Source organism: Centrocercus urophasianus, unplaced genomic scaffold (assembly GCF_019232065.1).
Source record: "Centrocercus urophasianus isolate 14NV4802_14NV808 unplaced genomic scaffold, USGS_Curo_1.0 seq_43, whole genome shotgun sequence".
In the NCBI taxonomy this organism is placed as follows: Eukaryota; Metazoa; Chordata; class Aves; order Galliformes; family Phasianidae; genus Centrocercus; species Centrocercus urophasianus.
In genome coordinates this window covers 288,368-312,114 of record NW_024885011.1, presented here as the reverse complement: position 1 = coordinate 312,114, position 23,747 = coordinate 288,368, and the positions used below count along the sequence as shown (strand labels likewise).

The 23,747-nt window shown below is 55.4% G+C and overlaps 3 protein-coding genes, 1 long non-coding RNA gene and 3 other non-coding genes across 12 annotated transcripts; 1 reads left to right on the top strand and 6 right to left on the bottom strand.

Moving 5' to 3' along the window:
- Nucleotides 1-6: 6 nt before the first annotated feature.
- On the top strand, nt 7-6,637 carry LOC122168617 (bone morphogenetic protein 8B-like). Its single transcript, XM_042834105.1, has 7 exons — nt 7-406; nt 3,911-4,103; nt 4,633-4,781; nt 4,999-5,193; nt 5,374-5,453; nt 5,608-5,718; nt 6,467-6,637. Exons 1-7 carry the CDS (start codon nt 7-9, stop codon nt 6,614-6,616), a joined length of 1,278 nt encoding a protein of 425 aa, XP_042690039.1. The 3' UTR covers nt 6,617-6,637.
- On the bottom strand, nt 3,926-4,874 carry LOC122168619. The gene is made up of 3 exons (XR_006171294.1): nt 4,615-4,874; nt 4,391-4,541; nt 3,926-4,019 (listed from the first exon to the last, which is right to left on the bottom strand). It is a non-coding gene; the product is annotated as an uncharacterized LOC122168619 (long non-coding RNA).
- Nucleotides 6,638-7,588: 951 nt separating the features above from the next.
- Nucleotides 7,589-10,753, bottom strand: PPIE (peptidylprolyl isomerase E). Of its 2 annotated transcripts, none has more exons than XM_042834106.1 (10): nt 10,709-10,753; nt 10,544-10,642; nt 10,433-10,476; nt 10,202-10,228; nt 9,797-9,878; nt 9,203-9,303; nt 8,745-8,868; nt 8,488-8,673; nt 7,919-8,061; nt 7,589-7,844 (listed from the first exon to the last, which is right to left on the bottom strand). In XM_042834106.1, exons 1-10 carry the CDS (start codon nt 10,737-10,739, stop codon nt 7,776-7,778), a joined length of 906 nt encoding a protein of 301 aa, XP_042690040.1. In that variant the 5' UTR covers nt 10,740-10,753; the 3' UTR covers nt 7,589-7,775. The 2 variants fall into 2 exon arrangements, with proteins under 2 accessions (XP_042690040.1, XP_042690041.1); XM_042834107.1 differs by having other exon boundaries at nt 7,753-7,844; nt 8,483-8,673.
- A 197-nt stretch (nt 10,754-10,950) lies between these two features.
- PABPC4 (poly(A) binding protein cytoplasmic 4) lies at nt 10,951-22,970 on the bottom strand. Of its 5 annotated transcripts, none has more exons than XM_042834079.1 (15): nt 22,778-22,970; nt 17,298-17,491; nt 16,879-16,994; nt 16,247-16,386; nt 15,883-15,977; nt 15,175-15,312; nt 14,512-14,607; nt 13,758-14,030; nt 13,382-13,469; nt 13,095-13,214; nt 12,447-12,574; nt 12,213-12,306; nt 11,975-12,105; nt 11,784-11,883; nt 10,951-11,293 (listed from the first exon to the last, which is right to left on the bottom strand). In XM_042834079.1, the coding sequence occupies exons 1-14, from the start codon at nt 22,968-22,970 to the stop codon at nt 11,797-11,799; spliced, it is 1,893 nt and encodes a 630-aa protein (XP_042690013.1). In that variant the 3' UTR covers nt 10,951-11,293; nt 11,784-11,796. The 5 variants fall into 5 exon arrangements, with proteins under 5 accessions (XP_042690013.1, XP_042690014.1, XP_042690015.1 ...); XM_042834080.1 differs by adding an exon at nt 19,471-19,856 and having other exon boundaries at nt 10,951-11,883; nt 22,778-22,864; XM_042834081.1 differs by lacking the exon at nt 22,778-22,970 and adding exons at nt 19,471-19,609; nt 19,683-22,454 and having other exon boundaries at nt 10,951-11,883.
- On the bottom strand, nt 12,840-12,972 carry LOC122168661. The gene has a single exon (XR_006171306.1). It is a non-coding gene; the product is annotated as a small nucleolar RNA SNORA55 (small nucleolar RNA).
- LOC122168656 lies at nt 14,126-14,254 on the bottom strand. The gene has a single exon (XR_006171301.1). It is a non-coding gene; the product is annotated as a small nucleolar RNA SNORA55 (small nucleolar RNA).
- LOC122168662 lies at nt 14,762-14,892 on the bottom strand. The gene has a single exon (XR_006171307.1). It is a non-coding gene; the product is annotated as a small nucleolar RNA SNORA55 (small nucleolar RNA).
- Nucleotides 22,971-23,747: the final 777 nt, after the last annotated feature.

The following is a 23,747-nucleotide window of genomic DNA, read 5'->3' as shown; positions in this document are numbered from 1 at the left end:
GGTGCCATGGGGTCGGGGCGCGGGGGGCGGCTGAGCGCGGTGGCCCTGCTGTGCGCGGCGGCGGTGCTGTGTCAGTGGGGCAGCGGCAGCGTCCTCCGCCGCCGCCTCCCCGCGGGGTTCGCGCAGCGGCGGCTGAGCGGCGGGGAGCGGCGGGACGTGCAGCGCGAGATCCTGGCCGTGCTGGGGCTGCCGGGGCGGCCCCGACCGCGCGCCCCCGCCGCCTCCCGCGCCCCCGCCGCCGCCGCTCCGCTCTTCATGCTCGATCTGTACCACGCCGTGGCCGGAGAAGAGGAGGAGGAGGAGGAGGCGGTGTCGCGTCCGGTGCTCACCGGGCTCAGCACCCAGAGCCCTCCGCCGGGCAGCGTGGTCAGCCACGCTGACACCGTGGTCAGCCTCGTGAACATGGGTGAGTGCGGCGCCGGGGGGCGCCGGGGGGGGAGGGTGGGGGGACCGGGACGGAGCGGCCGTCGCGGGTAGAACCGACCCCCGACCGAAGTTTTTGCCCCGACGGCTTCCGGCGTCCGTCATCCCGGGCGCTTTCCCAGCGCGTCCCCGCTCGGAAATGCCCCTTTTCGCCCCAAGTCGGGGCGTTCCGAAGAACGGCGGGAGGGGGGCGGAGAGGGGCGAGGGGCTGAGACCTGGGCGCTCCCGAGAGAAAGCGGCGATGGCGAAGGGGAAAGTGGTGGGGAAAAGCGGTGCGCGGAGCGTGGCTTGGGGTCGCTCGTTCCCCGCTGCCTCCAGCCCTGCTGTACCATCAGCTGCAGCGAGTTGAGCTCTCCGGCCCCCGAGTACGATCTCCATCACCGCACAACGGCGGGAGCTGCAAACCCCGCAGGATGGGGCCGCATCGCCCACCCCGTTGCGGTGTTGCGCACGAAGCATTCGGGCGGGGAGGGCGGGCGCTGCTCTCCCCCTTCCAGCAGCGAACTGCACCAATTACCTGCGGTGGGACACCGCTGAATCACGGCTCGGAATAAAACCCTCCCGGTCGCTCATTATTGCTGGAATCCCGTCGGGCTGGTTGCTGAGCTCCGGCTTCATCCCATTCCCAGACCTGAGAGCGGCGATGCAGCAGAGCACCAGCCGGCACCCACCGGGGTCCACTGGCATCCTGAACGCGTACTCAGCTTTTCCTGTCTCTGCTCTTTGCTTTAGGCTGTTCACGTGCCCCCCTCTGCCCGTTGTGGCCAAGCACGAGGTTTTTGGGGTGCTCCCGTGCAAAGACGGGGGGAGGTGTCGGGTATCCAGCCGCGGAGCAGAGTCCGGGCTTTGGCCGCACCACGGTGTGCAGTGGGATCAGTGCTTCAGGACGCGGGTGGGGTCATGCAGGCGGTGCTGGGAGCAATGGGGAACGAAGGCTGGCGCGGGGCTGGCAGCTCTCAGCAGGTAGGGCTACTGAGGTGTCTGCCAAGTCCTCTCCATTCTTCCCTGCATCCCCCTGCAGTGTTGGGCTGCACAGAGGTCAGTAAACCCCACAGGACAGCCCCCTTGCTGTGCCTGCAGGATGGGGCAGCCAGGACAGCGGGTGGGTGCTGGGACGTGCGCCCCTAGCTCTGCTCAGCGCTCGGCACATGAACACCAAATCGTGCTGTAACCGCGACCGATTTGGGTGGGATGGGAAGTGGGGCCGCCTGGATCCCATGCAGAGAGCTGATGAGCACAACTTCAGCCTTCAATTTGAATGGCTTTGAATTCTGCGGCTTCTCCAGCCCCTTCATTTTAATTAAATAAATTTTTTAGTGGGAGAAGGCTAACTTTCATTTGCATGCATAATTGGCTGTGCCATTACCCTTATGGGACGTGCAAATGCAGACGGCGGTGCTCCGTAGGGCGCTGTGCCGCTCCCTGAGTGTGACAAGGTGGGCACAGCGCTGCTCCTGGCTGTGATGGAGCCCCGCGCGCCCAGCAGAGCTGAGCCGGGTGCAGCCATGGCACCAGCAGCTCCGGGCCGCCTTTGGCACTCGGGTTGGCTTTGGTGCCAGGGGCTCCACCTGTCCTCTTCCAATGGGTGACGACGGGGTGCTCTGCGAGAACGCTGGGGAGGGGGCACAGCCACTAAGCCTGCAGCCAGGGGAGTGCTTTTATCCTGAGGTGAGGGGGGCTTTGTGTTCTTTTAGGAAGAATTGTTCATGGGAAGGAGCGGGAGCCCAATGGAGGCTCAGCGGCATTCACTGTGCCTGGGAGTGCTCCTCTGTCTCCCCTGGCTTTGGAAAGCTCTGGAGTTTATTTTTTTCCCTCCTTGCAAGTGAAGGAGCATCTTCCCTGCACCTCCTTTAGACCTATTTTAGCATTCAGTGTGCTTGATGTGGTCGAATATCCTGGCATTTCCTTTTAATTTAGTGCCTGAAATGGTCGCAGGGGCCGCTCGGTGCAGCCAGGACCTGTAATTACCACTGATGTGCGTTTATAGAAGCAGCGCACGGAATGCGTGCAATGAAGTGCAGCTAAAAATAAAATGGGGGGGGGAGAAGAAGTGTAGGGCCTGGGGGCACCAGAGCTGGGGCCGCATGGCCCAATGCCATGACGTAAGGTATGTGTGGTGCTACCATTATTTGGGATGGAGGATGTGACACTGGCGGCTGGGGAGGGACACGGCCTGGGGGTGGGACAGTGCAGAAGGAGGGGGCAAGGAGAGCAGAGGAGCTGGGCTGGGTGTTTTTAGTGCCTCGCCCGCAGCCCGGATCACCCGCCCACAGCTAATTGTGGGGTGGTGGTGCTGAGTCAACACCGCCCCGATCAATAGCTGGGTCCAAGGGGGGGAGGCAGAGCCGCTCCAAAAGCTGCAGACAGGCGCGGAGATGGGGCACAGAACCTCAACACCGCCGCACTGTGAGCTCGGCTCAGCCCGTGCCTGAAGGATGCACAGAGATGCTGCTCTGTGCTGGCTGTCCCTGCGCTCGTCCCCTGCCTTGGCACGGTGCTGTGGCTGCTCACTGGCTGCAGGGAGGCTGCTCAGTTGTGGTGTGGGGCTTTTTGCAGGGGCGCTGAGGGCTGTGGCAGGGCTGAGCGGTTGGCACAGCAGGGCGAACAGAACCGTGCAGAAAAGGGCTTCTGAGCCACTGCAGCTCCCGGGGCTCAGCCCCAGCGCCCGCCTGGGCAGCACAGGGGGTCCCGGTGCCCCCCGCCTGCAGTGGCTGCTCAGCGCCTGCAGGAAGCGGCTCCGCATCCGCCCGGCCGTCAGCCCTGAGCTTTATATAAAACAGCCCTGCGGTGAACCCCAGGGCTGGAGGAACGCGGCGTTGGGTTCAGAGGGAAAAAAAAGGAAAAGAGAGGAAAAAAAAACCTGTGGATACATAGTGAGCATCTCGGCACTCGGTTCAGAGAGGTGCGCCGAGCTGCATGTGTGCAGATGGGCAGGAAAACACTGGGGTGTGTGAAATCAGGATTGTGCCCCACTGGGAATGGCTTAAAATGGCATCTGAGGGTGTTTATTTATTCACGATTTTGTGTGTTTGGGTCTTTTAAAGTAGGCAGAAGCTGAGATTTGTGACATTTCATTTATGTTTAAAGCAGGAAGAGCGTTAATCACCTTAATTATGTTCAGCCACGGCAGGCTGGAATACTTTTAAAGAACAATTTGAAGAAAATAATTACACATTAGTGAGCCGGTGGGGACGCCCTGCCGCAAAGCAGCACTCTGTGCTTTCCTTTATGGGTTTAAAAAGAAGCTTCCTTTACCAAAAGGCACCGATTTCTGCAGAAAGCAGACTTTGAATGGAAGGAAAGGGGTTGTTGGCGCATAGCACTGACCGGGCGCCTGCCTGCCCTCGCCTCGCTCCCTCCATCCCGTGTGCCGCCAGCACAGGGCAGGCAGGCGCCGGGCTCAGGGCACGGGGACGGCGGGGCTTCTTCCCACGTGGGGGGAGCGGGGTCAGCCCTGGGGGCGGTCCCTCACCCCCATGCCCCGCAGTGGAGCAGGACCGGGACACCTCCTCCCCAAAGCCCTACTGGAAGGAGTTCCGCTTCGACCTGGCTCAGGTGCCCGCAGGGGAGTCGGTGACGGCCGCCGAGTTCCGCATCTACAAAGCGCGGGGCGTCAGCCGGCACGGCAACAGCACCCTGCATGTCAGCATCTACGAGATCGCCGCCGAGCGGGCCAACAGGTGACAGCCATGGGACGGGTGGGGAAGGGGGCTGGTGAGGGATGAGGGTGGGGATGGAGGAAGGGATGGGACAGGGATGGAGAGCGGGACGGGGGTAGGCATAGGGACGAGAACTGGGATGGGGACCAGAATGGGGACCATGATGGGGATGAGGAGTGGGGTAGGATGAGGCACAGGGGCAGGGATGGAGGCTGAGATACGGGACAGGATTGGGAACTGGGGTAGAGATAGGGACCAAGACTGCGATGGGTTTGGGGCCACTGTCGAGCACCACCTCTGCCCTTCACCTTTCCCACCCTGTGCCAAATGCTGCTCCACAGCGTCCCCAGGCAGTGACACACACGGTGCTAGGAGGGAGCTGTGCTTTTCCCAGGGCAGCTGCCAGGGTGCCACCTTCACACAGCCACAGGCGCTGTCCTGACCTCGCAGCACCGGGGCCTGTATGGGCACGGGCACAGGAGTCATTTCCACGAATGGCTGTGGGATGGAGAAGCCTCGGGGTGTTACTCACCACTGTGCCCATCTGCAGGGAGTCCAACCTGTTCCTGCTGGACGCCCAGCAGCTGCATGCCGGCACCGAGGGCTGGCTGGTGTTCGACGTCACAGCCGCCAGCAGCCACTGGCTGGTGGAACGCAAGCACAACCTGGGCCTGCGGCTCTACGTGGAGACAGACAATGGTAAGAACCACTGCAGCGTTGGGGCCTGAACCCCAGAAACACTCTCAGTGCTGCTGCAGCTCTGCAGTGTGCAGCTCCCATCTGCGGGGTGGGCAGCGCTGCAGGATGCGGCTGCACTGCGTGGGCGCCCTTTGAACGCTGCGTGTGGAGCTGAGGATGCTGCACGGTGCCGGCCTGCAGGACCTGCCCGCATCTGTGCCCCACTCTGTCCCTGCAGGGCTCAGCGTGGAGCCGGGCTCGGTGGGGCTGTTGGGCCGCCGTGGGCCCCGCTCCAAGCAGCCCTTCATGGTGACTTTCTTCCGGGCGAGCACCAGCCCCGTGCGAGCCACGCGAGCGGCCAAAGCACCGCGCAGGAGGCAGCCCAAGAAGAGCAACGACCTCCCACACCCCAACAGGCTGCCAGGAATCTTTGGTAAGAGCCCTGTGGAGCAGCCCGGGCTGTGCAGGGAGCGCGAGGCTCTGCTGCCCATTCCCATATTGCTCCTCCAGGCTGGGAGCACAGACCTGCCTGCACCCAGGCGGCTCCGTGTGCCCCCTGTGCACCACAGTACAGCCCCAACCCCGGGCTGACGCTGCCTCCCTCTCTCCACAGATGATGTCCACTCTGCAGATGGGCGGCAGGTCTGCCGGAGGCACGAGCTCTATGTCAGCTTCCAGGACCTGGGCTGGTTGGTACGGTCCCGATCCCCCCACAGAGCCACAGCTCCCGGCCACTCGCAGGAGTTTTGGTGACCCCAAACTTCAGAACAAACCTGGGGAGGAGGTGGGGGGGGGAGCAGGAATGGAGGAGCAAGCAGTGCCCCAGTGCAACGTCTTCTCCTTGCAGGACTGGGTGATCGCCCCCCAGGGCTACTCAGCCTACTACTGCGAGGGGGAGTGCGCCTTCCCGCTGGACTCCTGCATGAACGCCACCAACCACGCCATCCTGCAGTCCTTGGTCAGTGCTGGCACTGCTGGGGGGTTCTGGTGCCGGTCCCCTCCTTGTCCCCATGTGCAGAAGCTGCTGCCCCCCGAGGCCCAGCGGAGCCCAAGCGCTGGGCTCAGCATATTCCGAGCAGGAAGGCTTTGCTGCCCGTTTTCCCAAATCCACTCCACATCGCAACCCATGCTTTAATTTCTGGAATTTCCTGACCTGTGAGTGCTTGATTTCCCAATGGTGGAGTCACACCGACTCCGGTGCTCGCAGTTAATTACAGGGAGCGCCGAGTCCTCGGCTGAGCCTTTGAAGGTGTCTCCTGGCAGGGTTTAGTTTTCGCATTAATGAAGCTGCCTGAGCCCCCCCCCCCGCTGTGGGCACCCACCCTCAGCCCCGGCCCAGGGCTCTTCCCAGCACGGACGTGAATCACCTGGCACTGGGAGCTGCAAATGGCAGCGTTGGGCAGCACAGCGCCGGACTTCCGAGCTGGGAGAGCCGTGCTGGCACATGGCTCACATGTGGGGTGAGGCCAGGGGGAGCTGCCTGCAAAGCTCACGGTGCCAGGGCTCAGCTCTGGGTCCAGGGACTCAAATGAACGAAGGGCCGCCCAGATCCAATATAAACTGACTGCAGAGAGGACTGCCAAGGGTTTAGAATAAATATTTTTACAAAAGGCTGGAAATAATCCCCCATTCACCCAGGCTTCCCCAGGTTAAGAACCGGGGTGCTTTGAGGCTTCTGGCATGCCCACAACCCCTCTGCCCCTCAGGTGCACCTGATGAAGCCCGAGGCCGTGCCCAAGGCGTGCTGCGCGCCCACCAAGCTCAGTGCCACCTCCGTCCTCTACTACGACAGCAACAACAACGTGATCCTCAAGAAGCACCGCAACATGGTGGTGAAGTCCTGCGGCTGCCACTGAGCACCGGGGGGAAGAGGGGCACCGGGATCCGTGCTGGGTGCAGGGGGGGAGGGGGTTACTGCAGCAGCACCGGGGCTGCCCACCCGACACACCACCGCCCGTCTGCCCAGCCCTTTCCCTTCCCAGAAGTGGATGTAAATAATATAAAACTTCCCTTCTCTCACCACATATAATGAGAAACATCCATACTATACATGCGTAGATATAAATATATAGAAGAGGAAGAGGATTTGTGGTCGGTGACGTCGGGCCGTGGCGGATGTGCGGTGCCCGGGGTGAGGCAGGGCGGCTCCGAGGACAGCTGGGCAGCCTGGCTCCAAGCAGGGCTTCCAGTTCCCTACACAAAAACACCCTCAGCCAATTAAGTAGCCGGCTGACTAACAGGCTCCTGTTTACTTAGAGTTCACAAAACTCAGCCAAGGGGAAAAAAAATAATACATATTGAGCTACAACACTGTTATAAAATAAATGCCTAGTTTGGAAAGTAAACACGGCGTTTCTCTTGCTGCTTTTCCATAAATGTCACAGCACAACGAGGTTCTGTTCTGCACGCTGAATTTCGCAATGAAAAAGCACTCACGATGGCCTAAAACTGCTCCTGTTTGCCTGAAGCTGAGCCCAGCAGGCGCTGTGGCAGCTGGGGCTGCTCTGGGGCACCCAGGGAACCTGGCTTACCCACACACAGAGGAAAAAACAAAGAGGAAAAAATGCAGAAAACCAACCCAAATCCCAAGGATGGTGAGCACCGAAAAAGGAACATCCTGATCCTGCTGCCTGGGGTAAGGGCTCACCACACCAGAAAGGTTCCATTTGCTGATGAAGGCAACGCAGAGCGGCTCAGGACGCAGCCGTGCCCCTGGGCAGAACGCTCCTGGGTCGGGGCTTGCGTGGGGATGTCTGCAAGGACTATTCCAAACCTTGAGATTTAAGGAGCATCCTGACTCAGTGAGAACCCAACAGCCAGGACAGGCCTTTGTTTTTCGAACACTCGGTTTTATTGTTTCTGTGAAATATAGGAAGTCTTTGCCAAGCGAGGGGCAGACAGTGGGAGCAGGAAGCAGCACAGGCACAACGCGCCCGCAGCAGCCGCCTCCCCGCTCAGCCCGCTGCAGGACGGGGCACCAACCCTTGCAGGGGCAGCTGGGCAGCAGCACTGCGCTCACACGCACTCCCCGCAGTCGGAGATGATCACCTTCTGCTTCGGCTTCCCGTCCTTGGTGCCCTGAGCCTGCAGAAGGGAAGGAAGGCTGGCAGTCGGGGGCAGGGCTGCACGCACACGGCCCGCCTCGCTGCGGCACCGACCTCGATCTGCCGCACCACATCCATGCCCTCCGTCACCTCCCCGAACACCACGTGCTTCCCATCCAGCCAGTCGGTTTTATCACAGGTGATGAAGAACTGCGAGCCATTGGTGTTGGGGCCGGAGTTTGCCATGGACAGCAGCCCTGGGACCAAACAGCGCAGCGTTACTGGGAGCAATGCCAGTAATTAACGAAAACCCCCCTGGGCCGCGCAGACGATGCTGGTTTTAAGAGTCTCTGAATATTGAAACTGCGGGAAGCTGACGATGCCAAGAAACACCTACAAGTATGAGCAGAGTGAAGTGGTAGAGAGCATTAATCTATTTTTAACTGCAGCAACAGCAAAGCCTTGGAGATCAGCCTGCTTGCTTTCTGCCACCTTTCCACCGCTCATAGTTACACTGCAACATTCCTCCCCTGAAACCCAACGGGAAAGCAGCTTTGAAATTCTCCATGATATAAGACTGAAATTAACAGCGTGTGGGAAGAGACAGGGGCTGCATTTCTGCCCTGGGCACACTGCAGTCTGCAGTCAGAGCAGCTCGAGGAACCCCACAGCGCTCACCCTACCCGGCCCCGTGTGCTTCAGGATGAAGTTTTCATCATCAAACTTCTTCCCATAGATGGACTTTCCTCCAGTGCCGTTGTGGTTGGTGAAGTCCCCAGCTTGACACATGAACTGGGGGATGATGCGGTGGAAGCTGCTCCCCTTGAAGCCGAAGCCTTTCTCCTGAGTGCAGAGGCAGCGGAAGTTTTCTGTTCGGGGCGAGGGGCAGAGGTGAGCACAGCACACAGCCCGAGGGCCGCAGGGCAGCAGCACCGCTCACCTACGGTCATGGGCACCACGTCGGACCGCAGCAGGATCTTGAGCCGCCCTGCAGGTTTGTTGCCGATCTTGATGTCCATGTAAACCTGGGGGTTGGCCCGGGACTTCTTGGCGGGAGGCTCACCCTAGGCAAGGAGGAGGCACACAGCGGCGCTGCTGCTCAGCTCTGCCACCCGATGGCCGGTCTGACCCCAGCCTGCGGCACAGGGCCGGCAGCAGGTCCAGCTCCGAAAGTCCCTGGAGGCAGCAGGCAGCAAACGGTGGCTTCTCACAGCCTAGGAGCTGCTGCAGGATGCAGCAAAAACACGCAGCTCCCCGTGGGCTCACCAAGCTTTTGGGGACACAGGGACTGACATGACCACAGCTCACTCCTGGTTCCCAAAGCTGGTAGCATCCAGAACCCCAGGTTCCCCACTCCGAGGCACTCCGCAGGGCACAACCAGCTCCATCCATCCCTACCTCCTGTGTCTCTGCTTTGGGTGCCTCTGTTCCTCCTTCCTCTGTGTTCTCTTCCAGAGTCTTTCCTGAGAACCTCTTCAGCCATTCATCATCTGACCACACTGCAGCAGAGCAGGGCAGGGTGAGCACGGGGTGCTGAGCCCAGGGCCAAGCAACTCAGGACTCAGCACAGCTCTGGCAGCAGCAGGACTGCACCCAGGGTGCTGCTGGCCCAACCACTCCCAGAACTGCACGCAATCACCCTCCGCATGGGGACACGGGGACAGAGCCAGCAACTCCCCCAAGTAATAACCCACAGCCCGCTGGCTGCATGCCACCATCCACCTCTCGCCAGCACTTTGCTGAGCATGGCTGGGCTCCCTCCCATTTCAGGTGTGACAGTAACCCTGCCTGGTGTGTGAGTGTGTGTCTGGCCCCCTGTAGAGAGCAACCAGAAGCGCAGCCATGTCTGTCTGAGGGGCTGGGGAATGTTTTTGGTTCTTGGGACCCCACGAGGCTTGAATGGGAAGCAGAGACTTGGGAAACCAAAAGGGCCGATGTGCGCCCAACGCTGAACGCCCACAGGGGTTTCTCCTCTCCTAGGCACCAACTTACCTGGCCGAGATGATCCTTCTTTAATTCGCATTGGTTTGGCCAAGTTCACTCGAATTGTCCGACCAAAGAGCTCAGACTCGTTCTACAAAGAACAAAAAAAGAACAAAGCCCACCACAGGGTAAAAACTCACTACGTCCCCTCTGCATAGAGAGCAGGGCTGGCTTTCTCTCCCCACTTCTGAGCACCACAAGGGCCCCACAGCTCAGGAGCTGCACTGAGACCACAGGCAGCGGCAACGCCAGCAAAGCAGGGCCAGGCACGACAGTCGCAGGCAGACCCGTGTCTGCAGCACCACCCAGCACACGTGGCAGGAGCTGCCCCAGGCTGTTTGCAGCTGCTGGCCAGGGCCAGCCGTGTCCCAGCAGAGGTGAGCTCCGGGCTGTGAAGCAGGGCAGGCCTCGTACCATGTTGTCAATGGCTGCTGCTGCATCCTATGTGAAGAGCAATAGGACGCCTCGTTACAGCCACTTTAAAGAAAAACGCCTGGGCACACAGAGTTGGCGCAGCTGCCTCCGCGTCCGCAGACCGGGAGAGGAGCAAAGCCGCCGCGCGCTGCCCCGGGCAGATCTCTCGGCTGCAGGCAGCCCCCGCGGCCCGGCCGCCATCCCGGAGGGCAGCTTTGCTCCTCCTCTCACCTCCGCCAGCTCGAACTCCACGAAGGCGAAACCTCGGTGCTTCTCTGCGAACGCAGCCCGCGGTCAGAGCCCGGCTCACAGCGCGCCGCCGCCCCGCGCCCCGCCACGCACCGGTCTCGTAGTCCAGCGGGATCTGGATGTCGGTGATGTCGCCGAACGGGATGAAGGCGGCGTGCAGCACCTTCTCGTCCACCTCCTCCGCCAGCCCGCCTGCGGCGCACAGCATTAAGGCCCCGCTCACCCCGCGCGGCGCCCGCAGCCCCCGGCCCCACTCACCCACGTACAGCACCCGCTTGGTGGCCGCCATCTTAGCGCCCCGCCCCGGAAGTTCGCGCGAATCCCGCCTTTCCGCAGCGCCGAAAAAAGGCGCCCCCTGCGGGCGGGGAGGTGCGAGCGCAGGCGAACCGGAACCGAAGCGCGCAGCGCCCGGAGCTTCACAGCAACCCCAGCAGCAAGTGAACGCCGTCGAGTGCCGCGAGTCACGTCAAAATCACGCACCAAAAGAGAACGACGACAAATGCAGACAAAGATTTTATTCCTTTATTGACAAAAGACTTTCCAGAACTTTCCACACTGGACTTTGAGTTAAAACCAAAACCACAAAATGCTTTAACTGGAAATCCTCGATGTTGCACTTCGAAAAGACAAGCGGTAACCCTGCTGTGACACAAGGGAAGCTTGCAAACTCAATTCTGGTTTTGGAAATCTAGAGCTGCGCAGAGTCGGCTTGGTAAGAGTTTAAGGACTGGTTTACAAAATGCAGTGTAACTACGCGACGTGCCGCACGGCCCTGAGTCCTGCAGCACAGTGCAGAATCTGCAGAGCTGACACCTGGCAGGGGCTATTTGGCTTCTTTGCATCCTGCAGGAAAAGGAGGAAGACGTTACCTGCCAGGTACTGGGGAATAAAAGCCTTCTCTAGGTGTCTGGAGCTGGACACAGGAGACAGCATTTGTTTGGGCAGAGCTGCACCAGGAATGGCTCTGCTGGCAGCAGCCTCTGATGCACGCTGCAGGCAGATGACTGCAGGACAAGCAATGGCACCAGCACAGCACTTCACCCTGAAGTCACCAGAACATCTTGCACGTCATTTTATCTCCTAGATCAGCACTGGCACAAGACTCATCTCAATCTGCTGTACTTCCATGACTTCCCAACAGAAACACTTCAGCAATTCACGCATCATCTTTCCAATGCTTAATTAAACAGATTTTTGAAGAACTGGCTAAAATCAGACAAGCGCCGCTCCCAAACCAACATAAGCCTCCCAGACCAAGAACACTCAGTGACTGCCTTGCTTTATTTACCAATCCTGGAAGCTTTTAATCAAAGCCGAGGACTGAGACACTCACCAGTCTTCCTGGCTTAAGAGGTAGCAGCAACCACACCCACCTTCTGGGCAGCTTCTTTCTTGGCTTGGTGAGCCTGCAACACTGCGACAGCCTCCTCCACCTCCAGGAAGACAGATGAGCCAGCGAGTGAGAATTCTCTCTCAGCCGAAGGGCCCCACAGCCTCCCCCAGCCAAGGAACAGGCCAGCTTACCTTTGACCGGAGGGACTCTGGAGACTCCAGCATGTGCAACAGCTCCGAGTTGTCAATCTCCAGCAACATTCCTGTGATCTTCCCTGCGAGGCTGGGATGCATAGCTTGAATAAGAGGGAACAAACGTTCTCCTAGAAAAAAAGGGTTTCAGACACAATTTTAATTTAAAAGCTGTTGATGAAACCTGGGGACATTTCCAAAGTAAAATGCAATCTGGAAGAACCAGAGTTTCACTCACCCAGCATCTGTTTCTGCTCCTGGGGAGGGGCAGCAGCCAGCATGGAGGCTGTTAGTGGTTCCTGTCCCTGCACGTGTACTGCAGGCTGAGGCGCCTATAGAAAGGCAGATAGGAGGATGCAAAAATGCTGTGCTGATTGTTTCTGCAAAAGCTCTTCAGTATGTAAAACTGCAAAAACTCTGCATGTAAAACCTGCTGGCCTGCAGCTGCTTCAGGCACAGACCCTTGTGTTACCTGCAAAGGTTGTACAGGTGGATGTGGGCTGCGGACACTTGAGGCATATTTATAAGGGGGAACTGCTCTGGGAGCAGGAGCAGCTACAGGTGGACGAGGAGCCAAGTTCTGTCCTGCAGTGGTAACACCTGCAAAAGGAGAGCGGGATTAAAAACACCCAAAGGAATGCACAGCAAATAACCTGAGGCATCTTAATGACCGCTAAATTCAAACCATGCACCACACGGGCAAATACTGGCTTAGAAACTGGTCTCCAAATCACAATTAGATATTTCAGAAAAGGACTATTCTACATTCTGCATTTATGGTATTGTCTAGTTACGCCATCAAATAAAATTTGGGTGCTCCACTCTGAGAACAATATCCATAACCTGCAGCCCTATTTACAGCAGTAAATGTTGCAGAGCTGTAGAGATGAGTTCCAAGCAAGTGGAAAATAACCCATCTGGATTTCTGCTGCTGTGCTGTAGCACCAACTGTCCCTAGACCAGCACTGCACAGCAAGGAATAGGAAAGATTCAGGTGCTGTCTCTGCCCCTCACTGCAGGCGTCTGTTTCTGACAACCACCTCTGTGAGTAGAAGTCAAGTCTCAACAGCACCCTCACCCCCGCAGCTGAGGAGAAGAGCCTGGGACGCAGACGCCTTACCGACTCGCTGGGCAGAAACAGGGAGGCCACGAGAGACAGGAGCAGTGCCAGCAGGGGCCAGGTGGCGCAGGGCTGGCCGTGGCCCAGACTGGCGCATGGCGCTTGGCATTCCCTGGAAGCCTGATGGAAGAAACGAGAGGAAATCCTCAAACCAGAACTGACCGCTGAGTCGGGCCGCGCAGCTACAGGAAGCAAGCTGAAGCTGTGCACAGAAAGGAAAGCATGCATTCATGCCAGAAGGCACAACCCAGAGGGCCACACCACCAAAGCCGTCTCTAGACGCTCACCTTGAGGTCTTCCTCCTTGCTGCCAGCGCGGGTTGGGTCTCATCTGTGCCATCTGATTGGGTGCATAGTAAGTGGGTCTGCTCTGAGCCTGGAGGGAGACCAAACGAGCTAAAGGCAACATCTAAGTGAACAACATCTAAGTGAACAACAAGCATTGTTCACAGTGTGTTTTGGCAGTTTTTCCCCAGACTCAACGCCCAACTCAAATTAAGAGAGCACGCAGCCGGGACGTCACAATTAACTCCACTGACTGCACTCCCCATTAGGAGTTGCTTGCTCATGGGCATAAGAAAGACTCAGTGGGATGAATGCAAACAACTCAGGGCCCAAGCACAGTTAAAATGATCATAACACCATACTAACTTGCTCAGCTTACCTGGGGCACAGCAGGCATGAAATAACCGCCAGCAGCAGGCTGGAACTGATTAATGATTGTGTTGGCTGGCAAGGCTCTCATGCCAGCAATGCGCTGCATGTACTGATTAGTTAGATGAGCCTTCCGCTCTTCTTTCCTTTGTGCAAGTGCAACATAGAGTGGCTTTGAGCCCACTATTCGACCATTCATCTCTGTCACAGCTTTCGTAGCTTCCTCTGGAGAGGAAAAGCAGACAAAGCCAAATCCTTTGCTCCGTCCATCTTCCAGCATCACCTGCAGTAAAGACCAATTGCTGGTAGAGCAACATTTCAAGAACAGTTTAAGAATCTCTATTTTTGACCGCAGAGAAATATAAGATTTCAAGGAAGAACTGTTGCAGAGGTGTAGGGACAATTAGTCAATGAAGAACCACTTGTCTGGATTTGCTCTGCCTTTCTGTCAGCACCATGCGTCCCCAGACTCACACTGCACAGCAAGGAATGGGAAAGATTAGGTGCAGCCTCTAATCAAACGTGAAGAAATGCCTGTTTGCCAATCAGCATGACATGGCAATGTTTTGCACCTCTTGCCCCCCCCACTTCTGATGAGGAATCAAACAAGTTATCAGTAAAATCATGATGAGACCCAAGGAAATCCGCCCCAAATTCTCATGACTGCACCAATGAGGGGATATACACCTGCCCTTCAGTCCTTTGTCAAGTAACAGTTCCTTCCTCGGGCCTTAAAATCCCAAAATCCCCAAGCCCCACAGTACCTTTGCACTTGTTATTGACCCAAAAGGTGAGAATTCCTTCCTCAGTTTTTCATCATCTATAGTGTCATCTAGGTTTTTAATGTATAGGTTAACTCCCTGAAAGGTAGAGAACAGTGGGATAATTAAGACATCTACAGTAATAAAGAGAATCTTCAGCACATCAACTGTCAGCATCCATCTGCCAAAGCTGTCATTTGTCTAAAACCTCTCAACTCAGCAGGACATCTGTCATACCAAGATTGATGGCAATAAATGTTGCAAAGGTGTAGAGACAAACCCCAATGCAGTGAAAGAGCCTGTCTGGATTTCCTCTGCTTTCTTGTTGCATCATGTGTCCCCAGTCCTGCACTGCATTGCAAGGAGTGGGAAAGATTCAGATGCAATCTCTGGCACAATTTTGCTAAAAACTGAACCAACAGCAGCTCAGAGTCACATCTCTTTCCATCCTTTCAGGTATGCTCATGTGAAATTAAAGATGACTGCATGACTTCTCTCACATCCTTTCCATGCACGGAAATCTCCTTTGCCTCCAAGTTCCATGGAGTCACCTTAAAGTTTGCACTCTAAGAATATATCACAGGGCGACGACTGCGGCCAGTGCCTTTTAAGTCTACCAACAGTTGGAAACGGTACCTAAATTCAGAAGAGGGACAGGCTGTTCACCTGGTACCGGCTGATCCTCTCTTGTTTTAGCTGTTCAAATCTCCTTTTCAGCTCTGCCTGGCGCTCCACCTTCTTCTGTGCTCGGCCTACAAACACCATTTTCCCATTGATATCCTTCCCATTCATTTCTTCCACTGCCTGGACAGAGGGGTCAAAGAAAACTGTCAATTGCTGGAACAGGACAGCAGCCCATCCTGTTAAGAACTTGGCTGCCCAAAGATCTCCCTGCTCGTTGGCCAATAGCTGCCACAGCACCTCTGCGCTGCTCCCGTTTTACACCAGCTAACTACAGATAAACTGAAGTTACCAGGAGAGACCACACTGACAACCTTACCGTAATGCTGGACTAACAGCAGGAACTTGTGAATTCACCCCCACCCCTTCTGTAGCCAGTGTCAAACAGTAACAAACATAAGGCTCCAAAGACACTGCTCTAAGAACACTCACTCCCTAAGCCATCCACCAGAGCACTTCTTCAGCAATTAATGTTCAGATTAAACAACTGCATTCTGTGTGCATCTAGTGACCTGAGAAGTGTCAGCTTAATCCTGAAGTAAGGTCACAACGTGGTGACGTGCGAATGGCTTCAAGCCCCCACATCCAGAAGAGGTTTACATCTGAGGCGGAATTTTATCTCAACTGGCTTCTATGCAAGCCAAGAAAGCTCTTCTCCAAAGACACGCAGGCAGCATTAACACTCGGTCATACCTTGTTAGCATCTTCATGCTTTTCAAAGCTTACAAAGCCAAAGCCTTTGGATTTTCCAGTGGGGTCTGTCATCACTTTAACACTCAGAGTCTTACCTGTTACCAAGGGACAGGGTTAGTGAAACATAATGTAAGGCTATTTCAAGTCTATCAAGCTCCACAGAATCACCCCAGCCTTCTTCTCTCACTCCTCTGCTGGCCACTCTCTGCCTCCTGTCCAATGTTTGACAGAATTACTGCCCACTCCTCAACTCTTCCAATTCATCAGCCTCAAAGTCACCCCAGCAGACGTATTCAGATGGCAGCAGCACTTAAATTAGCACAGCTCATGAAATTCACAGTCGCATTAGAGTTTCGGTACTTACCATATTTACTGAAGAGTTCCTTTAGTCTTTCATCATCCATGTCATCCCCAAAGTTCTTAATATAAACGTTGGTGAATTCCTTTGCCTTGGCTCCCAGCTCAGCCTCCCGCTCCTTACGAGACTTGAATCTCCCAACAAATCTGCATGAAAGAATGAAATTAAGTGAGGAACTTGTTTAAAAAAAAAAAAAAAAGAAAAAGAAAAAGGAAAAACAGCACGTGATTTGCAGTGAGGCAAAAAAAAAGAATTCTTTTTTGTAGTAGGAGCCAGACACAGGGAGAAGAAAGAGTGCCAGAACAGAAGGACAGAGAGGCCGCAGACCAACCAGAAAAGTCCCCTGTCCTGCGGTGAAAAGCAGCAGCCTAGGATGCCCACCCAGCTCTGCAGTGAAGAGTACTGGCCAGACACCCACCCAGCCCACTTGCAGAGGGAGCAAATCAAGGCTTGGTTAGGGAAACCACAGCCCTGCAATGGAAGGGGAGCAGGCTATGGCTTGGGCAGGGTCACTCACCAGCCCTGTAGTGGAGAGGTAGCAGGCCAAGGCTTGGGCCAGGAGAACCTTGTGTGTCCCTGTTAATACCGAGATGCATCACGGTTCATGCGCTCGCTGCTGCTGCTGCTGTGACACTCACACTTTGCGGTCGTTTAGCAGCATGCCGTTCATCTTCTCGATGGCTCTATCTGCAGCATCCTGGGTCTCAAAGTGCACAAATGCGTAGCCCTTAGAGCCATTCTCATCACACACCACCTAGACATGCGGGAGGAAACCAATCCGTCAGACCTGGGAGCGCACACCTCCGCCACGCTCAACCGCAGCGTCAGCACACGAGTGCAGGTGGCTGCTGAGGGCCAAAGCAGTGAGATGCCTGTGTTTAGACTGGCTCATTTCATGACCAAACCTGACAACTCCAGCAATCCCTGACCTTCTGGTCAGCTCTGCCTTCAAGAGGCAGCCCTCCATTTGGTGACAGTGCCACTCCTGCCTCCTACACCGGGTGTCTCTGATCGCGTCACCACTACAGCGGAGTGGGAAAAAGTCACCACATCTCACCTTGCAGGACAAAATATTCCCAAACGCTGAGAACGTGTCATAAAGTGCCTTGTTATCAATGGATTTGTCCAGGTTCTTAATGAAGACGTTCCCAACCCCCGACTTCCTCAACGAGGGGTCCCTCTGAGACCACATGATGCGAATGGGCTTCCCTTTGATCACATCGAAGTTCATGGTGTCTAGAGCACGTTCAGCTGCAAGAGAAGTGCAGAACAGGTTTCTATGGCTTGTTAAAGCACAAAGGCTTCCATCATGTGAGTGGCAATGTAAATGAAATTAGAGAGACTTTGGGGTGATAACATGGGTCAATTCCAATGGCTACTTTTAGTTTAACTCTATGTTTCAAGGGAGGTCCTTGCAGCACAGTCACTAGACATATTTGAGAACATAACAGATTTAATAATCTTTTCTGAACTGACATTATGATGTTTTCATAGCCACAGAAAAATGAATGCCAAAGTACTTACACTTGGTTACATTCCTCGCTATTATGAAGGTAAACTGCTGAAATCAAAAGAAGGGAAAGATGCAGGCAGCTCTCACCTACTCATACTCATTTCTACTAAGAGAAAATGATCGCTTCTCTGTCAGGTCAGAGACGGAGAACGCACACAAACACACGGCTGGCAGGGAAGAACACAACCAGCCTCTACCATTGGTGGGCAACAAATGATTTCCAGTTTTCTGACTAAAGGGCAACAGTGACAACAGACAACATGCTGAGAAAAAGGCCCAGGTACCCAACTTGATGAACAGGGAAGCATTTAATTCAGCTCTGAATCCCCAGCGCTGCCATCCTGGGCCACACTGAACCCCGTCGTCACGATTCTATTTCTGCTGCCTACTGATGTATTAACGGATCATTGCGTACACTCGTCAGGATCTGCTTCATAAAATTCAGATGCTTGTGACTCTTCTGTGCCAGGAAATGCTCCTAACATGGAGTCGGCAGAGAAAGAGAGACTTAATTCCCAGCACGAGGCAGGGAAATAAAGGGATGAATACGCATTAAGACCAAGGAACACTAACAGGGCAGAACCCAAGTTTTCCAAATTTCTTTGGCTCAGTTCTTCACACCACTGTCACTCAGTTACTGATATCAGTTCAGGGCAGCAAATTCAGCCCAAAAGCCAACACCAATACCTTCTCCTCTCAAGTGATGCTTTGTTAGAGCAGAGAAGCCATACAGCATTTCACAGAGCTCTCTAGATCCTCAGTGGGGCACTGCCTACAGAAGTCTCCTGCACTCCCTACCTGAAAATCAGTGAACTACTGCACGAAAGTTTATTAGAGCTTCTCATGTACTTTGAAGACTTTTCCTGCTACTGCTCTTTAAGTTGAACTGGTGCCATCTCTTTTTTCCCCAGTCCTTCACACAACCCCTACTGTGAAACAAGTTCTGCTGGATCTCGTTACTGAAGCAGAGAGACTTACAACATTAGAAGGACAAAAACCATCTCAGAGGAAAATCTTACATGCTAGGGCTCTACTCGCTCCACTAGCTATTTAAAAGCCTTACATTCAATTAACTGCCATGCTAAAATGATTCCTCAGCTGCTGCTCTGAATCAGTGCAGCCCTGTGGCTGTCCCCATCGCCACTCCTGGTAGGCGCTTCAGCAGGCAACTCGGTGCAGGCCGTCAAATTTGGCAGTGCTTATTTATAGCAAGGAGAGCTGCTGCAAAAGCACGCACTGGCAAGGACACAAACAAGCTGCATGTTCCATCTGCAGCAGAAACAGCTCCTGCTGAAAGCTGCCGAGCAGAGGAAGCAGAGGCAAGCAACCAGAGGAACTGCGAAGCGCTGTGCGGCCACTGAGATACAGGCTAGGAACCTGCTCACGGTTCTGTCAAGCTTTCTAAGCACATCGTAAGCAGATGCTACTGCCCTGCTCTACGCAGCCACCTAGCACTGCACAGCAGTAGTATACTCTGCTTGACGTACGTGCAAATGCTAAAGCACTTGTTAGCAATGGTGCAAGAAAGCCCCAGGCAGATTTCTTAACCTGAGGGCTGCCACACTCCCAGGCAGAAACGCAGTCACATCACACCAGTACCTGAGAAAGCCCCTAAAGGATCGGCACAGGAATAACAGTGACCCAGAATAAACACAGCAAATTCATTTCCTCCACCTGAGCGAACGCCTCCTCATTTCCCCCTACTTAAGCCACCAACCTTCAGCCATTTCAGCTCCTGTATCTGTTTCTCTCCCACTGGTTCCTGTCATCCTCCCAGCAGGCTGGACTGCAACTCAAACCCAACACTGCTCACACACTGAGTCTCTTCCAGGCTTTCTCCATTCTTCTTCAAGTGCCTTTTGGACAGGGAAAACCAATATATGAGCATTCCTTGAAGCTTGCCTTAGGCCTCAAAGTAATGATTCTCACCTGCAGGCTAGGCTCCCTGACACAGAGCTAACACAGTGCTGGAGATGGCCGTGTGGCTGAGCAGCACAGACATACCACGCACCAGGAGTCACTCACAGAAGCTCAGCACAAGGAGTTTTATCAGCTGCTCTGCAGACCTCTGTGCTCTCGCTTGTGTCACTAGGTAATAAAGACCTGACAACAAAAACAGTGCAAATTTAGCCACTTAGAGCTGGCAAGGTTAATCAGCATACTTGATGTCCATTCCTTCAGTCCCTTCATCACTGAAGTGTAACAAAACGCTGCCAGCAGTGAAGATCACGTACAAAACCACTCCTTCCTTCCAACTGCACCCCTGCTTTGCACTGCACGTCTTTCATGCCGCCGTCTCTCCTTTAAGGAGGAGGAGGGACAAGTTTATCCACACCCTCCTACAGCTCTCTGTTTAGAGACACTTATCTCATCCCAGCCTCAGGTTCCTTCTTGGCTTGAGAAACACGTGGTGTTCTCTGTACTCCCAGAGCAGCTTATCTCTATGGCCACGTTGAAGTTTCTCTCCATCATTATCTGAGTTGTCTTAACTGTCAACGTTATGAAACCCTGAAACACGAGACTGCATGAGGAACATATTTAAAAGCTTTTCTTCCAAATAAAATGAGTTTGTTTTCTTTCCACTTACAGTTAAAAATATTAACAACCATGGCCAAGTCTGAACTCGCCAGAACTTTGAAGCATTCCCTGAGCTGCCCATCAGAACAGCACGGACCCAGCACTGAGCATCCACCGACTGCTGTGCCACAGAGCTTCAGCTGAAGGCAGCAGAGCTCATTTTCACTAAAAACAACCTCTCTGCAGACTATCAGACAACACGTGTCCAAAAAGTAACCCAGGGCACAGCATCACCCCATTAACTGAGGAAAACCAAGAAAAATGCAAGCCCTGAGCCAGTTTAGACGCAGAGTTCTGGAAACTCGGATGTTCAGGATGTGAACACAGTGATCCCCTGCTGGTCCCAAAGAACAGCAAACTTCTGGCTGCTGCCCGCCTTGTAAACAGTTCTGCTTCTAATTTACAGTTCTGGTCAGTAAGGAGAGAATCCCATTTCCCACACAAAGGTTAAGATGTGCCAAACCTTCAGATTTACAAAGCACTCCCACTTCTACAGAAGGTATCCAGGAAATACAAACCATCCTATCAGCTTCACTGCCTTCCACCATTTCTAACACACCAGCAGTGTGCCCACAAGAGCTTTCCTACAAGTTTTGGGAGCACAAAGCTTCCCGAGTGCTTTTATGCACCATGCTGTAGCAGTGCTACAGAATGCTGCCCATCATTTCCTAGAATGGACATATAAAGCCCAAATGCATTTCTGATTATGCATCCCTAGAAAGAAAGCACAGATCTTCTCTGAAAGCCCTCATGCAGAAAGCACAGCCACCATGAAGCCAAACCTAAAACTCATGCATTTGACAACAAAAATTATATTCCCCATGAAGTTTGAGTCTTGGTTTCAGAGAGACCCCAACACACCAGCTGCTCTGCCTCCCACCTGCTGATGTTCTGCCCCATTACATTCAGCACAGTAGCTGCCCTTTACTCATACAAAATAACACGCTGCTGTTTGCTGCACCAGGAAGGAGCTTTTCGAAACAGATCTCTTTGTGGAGGCAGGAGAGTTTGCACATTTCTTCCTCCCAGTAGCAACTGAAAGATAAGGTTCAAGTCACTTGACCTTGGAAGACCTGCCAGTAACAGGACACCAGCTACTCTGTCAAAGTATCAATCCAAGCACTGGGACTTCCTAAAACGTCTGCTGCTTCTCCAGGAGCCCAGAATGACACAACATCCCCCCAACCTCACGCCTATTTATTACCATAAAAAGTTTGCCTTGACACACATGCGGAGGCCGGCTATCTCCATATTCCTATGAGAACTTCTTCCTGCTACAGCAAGCACACACAACGGCTACCCTTCCCTTTCAACATCACACCTACACCCACACGACACAGGTCTTCTCTACTTCAAGAGCACAGAGGCAGCCTGAGCTGGGAAGAGGACAGAGGGCACATCACAGCCAGCTCACATGAAATCCGCCGAGAGCTCAGAGGCTCTACTGGCTTGCAGGAGCACGGCTTTGTGATGACATTTCTTTTCCACACCACGTGAAGACTTTGACCTGAAGGCAATGTATTTATCTGCTATCTGCTCTCTACAAAACTGTAAAGCAGGACGGCCAATTGCAGGCAACAGGAGGTCACTGACTGTTATGAATTGATTCTGAATCCAAGGGAAGCGCTCTCGCCTATCTGTTCTGGAGATGTCTATATATAGACCCTGCTAAATCACCGCTCAGAGCAATAAATGAGAGCCAGTCAACAAGTAACGGCTCTGAAAACGAGGGCATAAAATACCGACCTACTTTTCTACAGAAAAAAGGTGCTTCACACACACACAATCACCTTTTCTGTCCCATCCTTTGTACGTTTCCACTGCTTTAGCCCTGGAACATCTACTTAAGGAGGTGCCAAATTGAACTATTAAAAACAATCCGGCCAGAGTAAACCAGCATGGATTCTGCCCACGAGACAGCACAGTTCCACACACTGCACAACGAACCTTTCCCACCAGCTCAAGAACGTCAGAGTGCTGCGCAGCTGCCTGCACACACAGCAACGTGCAGCCATCAGCTCTACCAGGAGTGATGGGAAGTGTTGAATCACAACAGGTGAGCAGCCAGAAGAAGAGACTTCTGCTCTGTAAGAAGTGCCTGTGAAAAACGCCTCCAGCTCCACAACTGCTGGTCAGGTGATTACTTACCCTACGGATGGAGCACACCGAAAGGCTGCTACAGAACACACAGAACCACGAACCGTTGAGGCTGCAGGCCCGTAAGGCCATCGGGTCCGACCGCCGCCCCCCCCCGCACCCACCTCCCCAAGGCCGCATCTCCTCCGTACGGAGCAGCCGGGACGGCCGGCAGGGCAACGCTCCGCCCGAGCGGGACCCCGAAGAAGCGAGCGTCCGGCAGCCGCGCGGCCATCGTGCGGGGCGGCACAGCGAGCGGCTCGGCGGCGCGGGGCGAGGAACGGCAGGAGGGCGCCGGGCGCGGCGCGTACCGTCAGCGGGCTGCTGGAAGTTGACGTAGGCGTAACCGAGGGAGCGGCGGGTGATCATATCGCGACACACGCGGATGGACAGCACGGGCCCCGCGGGGCTGAACTTCTCGTACAGCATCGCCTCGGTCACGTCGGGGTGCAGGTCGCCCACGTACAGCGAGGCCATGGGGTAGCCGCTGCCCGCCGCACTCATCGTCCGGACGGCTGCGCGCGCTCGGGGCGTCTGCGGGGAGAAACGCGGGTCAGAGGCGGCGCTGCCAGCGGGCGGGACCAGAGCCAGAACGCGGCGAACGGCGCGCCGCGACCCGCGCCGACCCAACCGAGCGCCCCCGATGGGCGCAGCCCCACGCGGCGGCCGGGATCGCACCGGGCCGCGGCCGCCCTCCCCCCGCCTCCTCCTCCTCCTCCCGGCCCCACTCACGCACTGCGGCCCAGCGGGCAGAGAAGGGGCGGCGCGCGGCTCCCTCCCCTTTATAGCCGCCGCGGCGCCGTGAGAGCCGCGTGCGGCGGGGAGGAGGCGGCAGGAGCGGCCCTTGCGGCGCGCCGTCCGCTGCAGCGCCGCCTTGCGGCAGGGAGGACCGCGGGGCGAGAGGCGCTCCCTGCCGGCCCTGGCTGCGTCCGGTCCGGAGGGCCGGCAGGGGGCAGCGGCGCCGCGCCGCGTGACGGCGAGAGCGGCCGGCGTGGAAAGGCGCTCGGCGCTGCCGTGTGCCGGCCTGCAGCGCGGCGCCGAGGGGCTCAGCGCTGCCGTGCGCCACCCACGGCCCCCGCCAGACCGCGCCAACCACAGCCCCGCGTTCCCATAGGCTCTTCATTGTGTTTTTAGCCTGAAGAACAAGGATGCTCGGGGGACTTCGGGGATTTCCCCTACAGGGCAGATCAAAAGGTGCCAGGATGTGTTACCGGAGATGTTTAATCTTAGAAAAACCCTGGGAAAAAGAAGCAAAGATCCATTCCTCACCTACCACTGTAA